The 8,040-nt window shown below is 33.1% G+C and overlaps 1 protein-coding gene across 1 annotated transcript; it reads left to right on the forward strand.

The window, feature by feature from the left end:
- Positions 1 to 238: 238 nt before the first annotated feature.
- Positions 239 to 6,079, forward strand: LOC139901089 (E3 ubiquitin-protein ligase RHF2A-like). The gene is made up of 7 exons (XM_071883827.1): positions 239 to 379; positions 467 to 513; positions 2,915 to 2,977; positions 3,240 to 3,351; positions 3,973 to 4,271; positions 5,623 to 5,718; positions 5,794 to 6,079. The coding sequence occupies exons 1-7, from the start codon at positions 248 to 250 to the stop codon at positions 6,077 to 6,079; spliced, it is 1,035 nt and encodes a 344-aa protein (XP_071739928.1). The 5' UTR covers positions 239 to 247.
- Positions 6,080 to 8,040: the final 1,961 nt, after the last annotated feature.

Below are 8,040 nucleotides of genomic sequence, written 5' to 3' on the forward strand. Positions count from 1 at the left end.
AATTAATGGTTAGCAGATTATGATTAGGGCAGTGGAAAATCATTTTAAATTACTAGTATGTTAAACAAAAGTTGTACAAGTATTGTTAATGCCAAGATATCATAAATATCAAGATATTATTATTTTAAATAATTTACATGTGGATTCTCATTACTTATAACATCTAGTGTATATACATATTACATTACATATTTGAATAATAATGCAGGCTAAACTAGCTTTATAATTGAAGGTTTTCGTTTCGAGAATGGAGGACAGTATTAAATGTGAGGACCATTTGATATCAGCTGCAGCTTTTGTCGAAGGTGGAGTTCAGGATGCTTGTGATGATGCGTGTAGCATATGCCTTGAAGCATTTTCTGAAAATGATCCGCCTACGGTACATAATTTTGGGACTGCACTATTTCAATAAATAACTTTTTTCGTTTAGCAAGTAGTTATATACAGTATTTATTTTTTGCTGCAGGTTACGGGTTGCAAGCATGACTTTCATCTTCAATGCATTCTTGAATGGTATTCTAAGTTTGCACTATAATTTACCTTTAAAGTTAGAAAACTTTAATACGATGCTTAAAGCTTGATCGAAATTGAGATTACTACATCCCCCTTTTTGATGATAATATATAGCTATGGTATATGTATCCTTTGTTGTCCATTATATTATTGTATAAACTTGTGTATCCTAATCCAGGCTTCCATAGCTCCAATTGTTAATCTTGACTTGGTGTCAACTACAGAGTTACTTAAATTTTAACCTTTTCAGATTAATACTCTTATTGCTTCACATGGTTCCATATAGGTGCCTAAGTAATGTCCATTAGGAATTTAGGATTACAGACTAGAGGTGATCATCAGTTAAACCTTTTTGGAACCTAAATCGTAGTATGTTTAGAGAGGAGAAATAGCAAGTTCTAGGTGCTTCGTGCTTTATCATTTACCTACCACGCTGATTGACGGTAATGAACAATTGTTGAAGAACTTTGTAATGTGCTATAACATAATTGTCTAGAAACATAAACATAATCGTTCACGTGTTTAAAAGCTCTAAAATTTTCGTTTAAATTCAACAATTTTGACCTTGAGCGATTTTGACCGATTAAATCCGACTTTACCAACAAATTCATTTTTGACCCATTGACCGACCTTGACCTATTAATTAAACAGATTTTGGAAATCGGATCGTCATGTTCTTTAAAAGGAGTAATCAGGGAGTGATTAGGCATTTTTTGTAACAGTGAATATGTTTGTTATTCTTTAGATATGAAAAATAGTTCATGCTCTATCATTGACCTACTACATTGATTGGTGGTAATAAACGATTGTTGAAGAAATCTGTAATGGGCTTTGCAACATTAATACAAATTCAGCGCTAGATGTTTTAACCTTGTGAGTATCATACGAGTGGAATTTGGATGACATGTTTTGTGGAACATCTTTTATATGAAAGTCTGAACAAAATATACAAGTGATACAATATATGAGATAAGATACAAGTTGTTTAATACATGAGTTATGATGCTTGCAATAAGTTTGATGATAGTCGTAATGGAAAATAGTTCATTTTTGGTATTACAAATAGGTTGTTATACTATTAGTTGTATCAATTCAACTTATTATACAGATTCGTGATGCATAGAACACGTAGACTGTGATCACCAATACTAAAATTTCAGAAACATAATGTAGTTGGTGTAGAGGATGATTATGGCTCATGGGGCTCAGCCTATATGTTAGGACTTGAAGAAGGGAAGTCCTACCGAAAGCATTCTCTTGAGGAATGGAAGCTTTAGTATTAATGGAATGAACTCTTAAGTTTCAGAGTTGGTAGAATTAATGGAATGACACAGTGAAATGTCATATCTTTCATGGCTTCAATAGATAATGAGAACTCATACTTCAAAATAGGAATATATGACATGGTCGTGAAAGCAGAGGATTTGTTTCTGCAAATTATACTGTATACTTCTACTTAAATTAAGACTTTAATTATCTGCATTTTAAGAGGTTGGAGAGAAGAGTTGATGTCTATTGAGACTCACAAATTGAAACCCACTCAAAGACAACAGAATCACGTTTCCAACACCCAGTTCAAAAACAAAACAAAAAAACTAGTAAGACGAATTATTGAAAGTTTCATCAGTTATCAAAATTAATTTTCCACAAAGTTTAATTTGCTCTTTAGGTTGCAAGTCCCTTGGACAATGGTTACATGCTGTTACAGGCACAGCGATGAATATATACGGCTGAGCATTATGTTGCGTATAATAGTTTGGAGCCCATTACCAGGTGGGTGAGATAATCATTCAAATAAGTATAATAGATTAGAGGTTAAGTACTAGTCGTGCAATCTAGCATTAAGAGTACTTAAAGGTTTAAGGTGTGAGAAGCAAAAGTTAGGTAAGGCAATTCTTGTGTTTTAGCACTACTTATATGGTTAGATATGAGGTTTGCTTTAGATGTCTATCTAAACTTGTTTTCTTGGCTGCTTGAACTAATTTTTACTATCTTTTAATTAGATACTAACTTTGTAGAGCAATTATGATGTTGTGGACTCCGGATCTGTCAAGTAATGAGAATCAAAATTATGCACATCTGTTAACAGGATTGGGTCAAACAGGTTTTGTTTGAGCCAGTTAAAACAAGTTGGTTCGGCTTGACCTGCTAACATTGTTTGCTTTCTTTTCTAGCATTTTGAACAATGATTAATAATCCCTATATGAACTACCATCTCATTTAAATTGATCAAATGTGTAGGATGGATAATCACTTTATTATGACATCTACTACTTTAAACACACTTGAGCCCACAGATTTTAATTAATCCCCTGTTTTTACGTAAACATGTTGAAATTTGCACTCCTAACGTCGAGCATCACCAACATTCAGTTAAAACATTTTTGCAACTCTTTTGTAGGTGTCAAAGGAGCTCTCAATGCCCAATGTGTTGGCAGTCTATAAACCTCAAGGACCCAAGCAGGTTACATTTTTCATATTAAAAGCTTCTTTTTATATATTTGTGAAATGATTACATCATTAAAGAAATCAGAATATAATCGCCAGTCCTAAAGGTTGACTTTGGCTCATTTATTGAACCAGCGATATACAATCTGGTCCTTGATCTGATTTTCTTGGATTTTGGTTTTTCGGAGTTGGGTAGTTGGAGGGCCCTTTTCTTTTTTCGTGTTTTTTCCTGATAATGTTAATGATTCTTACATCATGATATCTTTACTAATTGACAGTCAGGAGTTGCTTGATGCAATAGAGCAGGAAAGAAATATTGCAAATAACCCGTCTATAAATACTACTACTATATTTCATCATCCGACCTTTGGCGATTTTGAGTTACAGCATGTATACATCTATCTCATCTTTTCAAGCTCTTGTCATTATTTTTTCTCTAGAAAACGTAAGAGTAAACTTTAGAGGAGGTGATTTCATAAATGAATCGGTTTAGTTGGTTCTTTGAATTTCTAATGGATCTAATGGGTTACGTGAAATAGAGTAGCTAGAAAGAAAATGTTATATCTAAATTGAATGTTGTAACAACTTTTGATACCGAAATCCAGTGTTGCAGAACTTGGAATTACTCGTTGAGTACTTGGTCAAAACTCTAGATTACTCGGAATATCGGTCCAAAACTCGGGATTATTCGGAAAATCAGTCAAAATTTGGTCAAAACTGGGTCAAAGTCGGTCAAAGTTGGTCAAAGTCAAACTTGGTCAACATCCGAGTACCTCCCGAGTTGGCGAGTACTCTCCGAGTAGCGATTTTTGCAACCTTGCTGAAATCATATTTATACTGCATAAAACCTTTTAAATCGAAATTATAGTTTTCAGAATTTAATTTTACTTTATTGTAAGAAAAACCAAAAAGTAGAAGAAAAAAAGTGTTTGGTGTCTACCTTACCGAACACAAAAAACTAGTTGTCTTGACGTAAACCTATTCTGGATGTAATCTTGTTTGCACGTGCAGCTGCCTGCTAGTGCGACTGCTGCTGAACTTGAGGAGCGGATAATTCAACACTTGGCTGCTGCTGCAGCCATGGGTAGGGCCCGTCATATTGCTAGAAGGGAAGGTCATAGAAGTCGAACCTCGGCCAATGTTCGGTCCCGTTATATTGGTTTATCTACAACACAACCAAGTATACCTTCTCCTACTCGGCCTACTTTAAGTGATGACGTTGAACCTACTACTCCTATCGTGGGCCCCGCATCACCATTGGTCTCCAGCATTGTTCCTGCGCGTCCACCTGAAAGTCCCACAACTGACAGGTACCATACGATTCAACTTGTATCACAAATTTAGAGAAGTCATTATAGGTGGCAAATTTGACCTTGTGGTGTTAATTATAATTATAATTATAATTATATTATATTATAATTATATTATATTATAATTATATTATATTATATTATATTATATTATAACTACATCTAATAGACAAAAGTTATGAATAGTCACTAGGAGTATTTTCGACTTTTCACCTTTTTTTTAAAATTTTAACTAAATTTCATTTCACCAACAAAGCCCCCCACACTTTTTCCAAAAATTCAAATCGACCCCCCTATTTGGAGGGTAAAGTGTCAAATAACCATTTTCATAAAAAATCTTAAATAAACTTCACCCAAATATTCAACGGGTCATATCTTCTCGCTCGCAACGAGTTAAATTTTTCCGACACCATCGTTAAACTCGAAATAATTTTAGGAACACAATGTCACTAACTATACGCAAAACGGACGCTTTTTAAAAAAACACTAAATATTTGGGGTACTTTTCATACACGTTGATTTTGCGTTAAAATTTTTAAAAGTCGACAATTCCATAGCGAAACGCGGAGATGCACATATATTGTTAATTTAAAATAACATTTAAATCTTTCACGGGTTATACCTTTTAGTTTGACTCGAGTTGCGCTTCAACGACATCATCGTTAGCCACGAAATAATTTTACAAACTAAACGCAATAAAATACATTGAAAACCGAACCCCCGGCGCGAAGCGAGGGTTCGAAAACTAGTTTTGTCTAAAGGATCAATTTATTTAATAAAAATATATATAACTGAAACGGGTCAAAGGGTTTGAAATTTGCGAAAGTTGCCCGTCGGGTAGAAATCCTTACTACCTCCTAAATTCGTTTATATATGGATATAGATATATGTTATTGTTATTATACGGGTTTGGGCAAACTGCAATAATACTATAAATTATTGAGTGTTTGATCCTAAGACGAGTGGTGGACACAGGGTGGGGGCAGTGTAGGCAGCTGCCCCTGCCCCTCAAGAAATTTCATATCTTGTAAAAACTTCCTTTTTAAAGGTATTGATGATTAATGATATTCAATAACTTTTGCCCACTCAAAATGAAAAATATAAAATAATATAAATACAAAACAATGATCAATTCGTGTTCGAAATACATAAAAATTGCTTTAATAACCCAGAAACGAGAACGGGTTTTTTAATAATCTCTAAAACAAAGAAACGGGCGAAAATTTATCCTGCGCCAGTTCTGTTCCTAAGTTGATCAGGCTTCAGACACTTCTAGTAATGTCGTTTATCTTTATTATTGTGCAACATCTGATATATAATTAATGATTAATGATCACTTTTATTTTACTAGGTCGGGTATGCAATCATCCCCAAACAACCAAGATAGAGCGGGGCCTTCAGAACCGTTTTCCGATTTCAAAACCCGAGTTAATGCAATATCAATGAGGTAATCGATAAAAGAAAATTTTCAACATTGTTCTCGTTCATTGGACATAGCTCATGATGATTTTTGTCAAAATAGATACAAAGAATCGATTACAAAAACCACTAAAACTTGGAAGGAAAGATTATTCTCCCGCAACAACACTCCAACAGAACATGGTCCTAGAGAGGGCAGTGCAGCAGGCATGGCAACATTATCACGTATGATCGACCATCTTCAACAAGACTTGTCACCCGTTTCCAGTAATACAAATAGTTCACCTTTTAATCAAGACCAAAACGACACTGTAGCACCAACTGTGAATAATTCTGCGACTCAAAATCAGGTAACAGGTTCACCACCAGCAGATTCTGCTATACAGTGAGTTACCTTTGTTAATAACTTCATGTACACTATAAAACTTGTATTTGACTTACAACTTGAGATCTATATAAGAGTGCCGGGGGCTGCGAAATTTATATCCCTTTGCTTGTTTAACACCTTTCCGTATGTTTTCTGCTTTTAAATCATTGTTATTCATTAGGCTCTGCTACTGCCTATTGGTATTACACTAAGGATGTGAGCTTGGACAGTTGAGTGGGTTGATATGTTTCTGTTCACATTTTCGGGCGTTGCGCCTAGGAATGACAATGGATCGGATATGTATCGGGTGATGCATTATCTATATCTATATTCATTTAGTTTTTGTTCATCTATATCCATTTAATTTTAATTCATCCATATCCATATCCAGTGGATTAAGCGGGTTAATGGATATTCAAAAAATGTTATAATATTTTCTAATACGTGATAAAACCAAAAGTGTAATATAACAAAAAATATACATAATGTGAATTAAAATCTATCCACAAGAATGAGTTTTTTTGTCGAAGGTATAAAACAGTCTATTAAATTTACTATTAAACGTGTAACTTGTGTGTTTAATTTAATCAGATATACGTGTTTTATTCTAATATATCATAGTTAATTCATCATATGGTAACAAGCAAAATGTATATGTAATGATAAATGTATTTTTAATGGTAAATGTGTTTGTATATATCTATATTTATGTATTTATATATGTATTTCATGTCTTCATAGGTACTTCCTACGTCCTAAATTAATAGTTATGTTTTGACTTTTCAAAGTTTTTGTTTCTTAACTTTGACTTTTAACAAATTTTTTTTTTGTGTTATATAATATTTTATGAAATTTATATGTATATATTAAGTAAGTTTTATATGTGTTTTTATTTGATATAACTTTAATAAAATATTATATAACAATAAAGAAATTATGTAAAGTTAAAGTTAAGAGATAAAGACTTTGAAAAGTCAAAATAAGATTATTAATTTGGGACGTGGATAGTATATTAATGGATGAGATTTTAGTTGATATCTCGATTTCTAGTTTTGAGCCTTTTTCCTCTCGTTTTGTATCTTTTGTTGAGTTCCTTTTTCTTTGAAAAATGTCTCGTTTATATATGAGTTTGGGTTATTCTTGCCAAAAAAAAAAAAAAATTATGGATGAATTTTTTTATCAATATCTATATCCATTTAGGTTCGTCCACTGGACTGGATGCCCATTGCCATCCTTAGTTGCGCCTTGAAGGTGATACCACTAGGCGAATAAATCTTGAAGTTTACAAGTTCAGTCTACTTAATGTATAAGTTGATAAGTAAAAATATAACTACAACATTACTCAATTATCAAGGAGTAGACGGTCATACTCTTACCCAAAGGTGAAGACATTGTTTTCAAAAAAATTATAAACATGATTTGATTTACTTGAACATAAATTCATGTTTACCTATACTGAGCAACTTATTAAAGATAAAAGTAAAAAGTTGAAGGGTATGAGGTGTGGTTGCATTTTGAGGCTGGATGAATAGACGATCTTGGCCGTTTATTTACGTGATCAACAACAGTTCATATTCTTTGTTTTTCAACAACCTTGCTTTTTACCTAAATTGCAGTGCATCGTACATGGATCATCGTCGTATGTCCCTCTTCGATCTCAGAATGCAATTGTTATGATCCAACCTCGAATTTAATTAATTAATATCTTATACTCGACGAAGCCAACATAAATCTGATCCGAATAATAATAAATTAATATTAATAATAATAATAATTAATAATACTCCGCAAGAAATAAAAGGTAGTTTCAATGCAATAATTCTTTTAGGGTGACTTGGGTGACTTCACTACTACCTAATTTTCATCTCTTGAACTTGTTCTACTACCTAATTTTCATCTCTTGAACTTGTTCTGACTTCTGAAGGTGAATCCACTACCCCTTGAACTTGTTTCACTACCCAAATTCTCATTTTTTAAACAGAG

Source organism: Rutidosis leptorrhynchoides, chromosome 3 (genome assembly GCF_046630445.1).
Source record: "Rutidosis leptorrhynchoides isolate AG116_Rl617_1_P2 chromosome 3, CSIRO_AGI_Rlap_v1, whole genome shotgun sequence".
Taxonomy (NCBI): domain Eukaryota; kingdom Viridiplantae; phylum Streptophyta; class Magnoliopsida; order Asterales; family Asteraceae; genus Rutidosis; species Rutidosis leptorrhynchoides.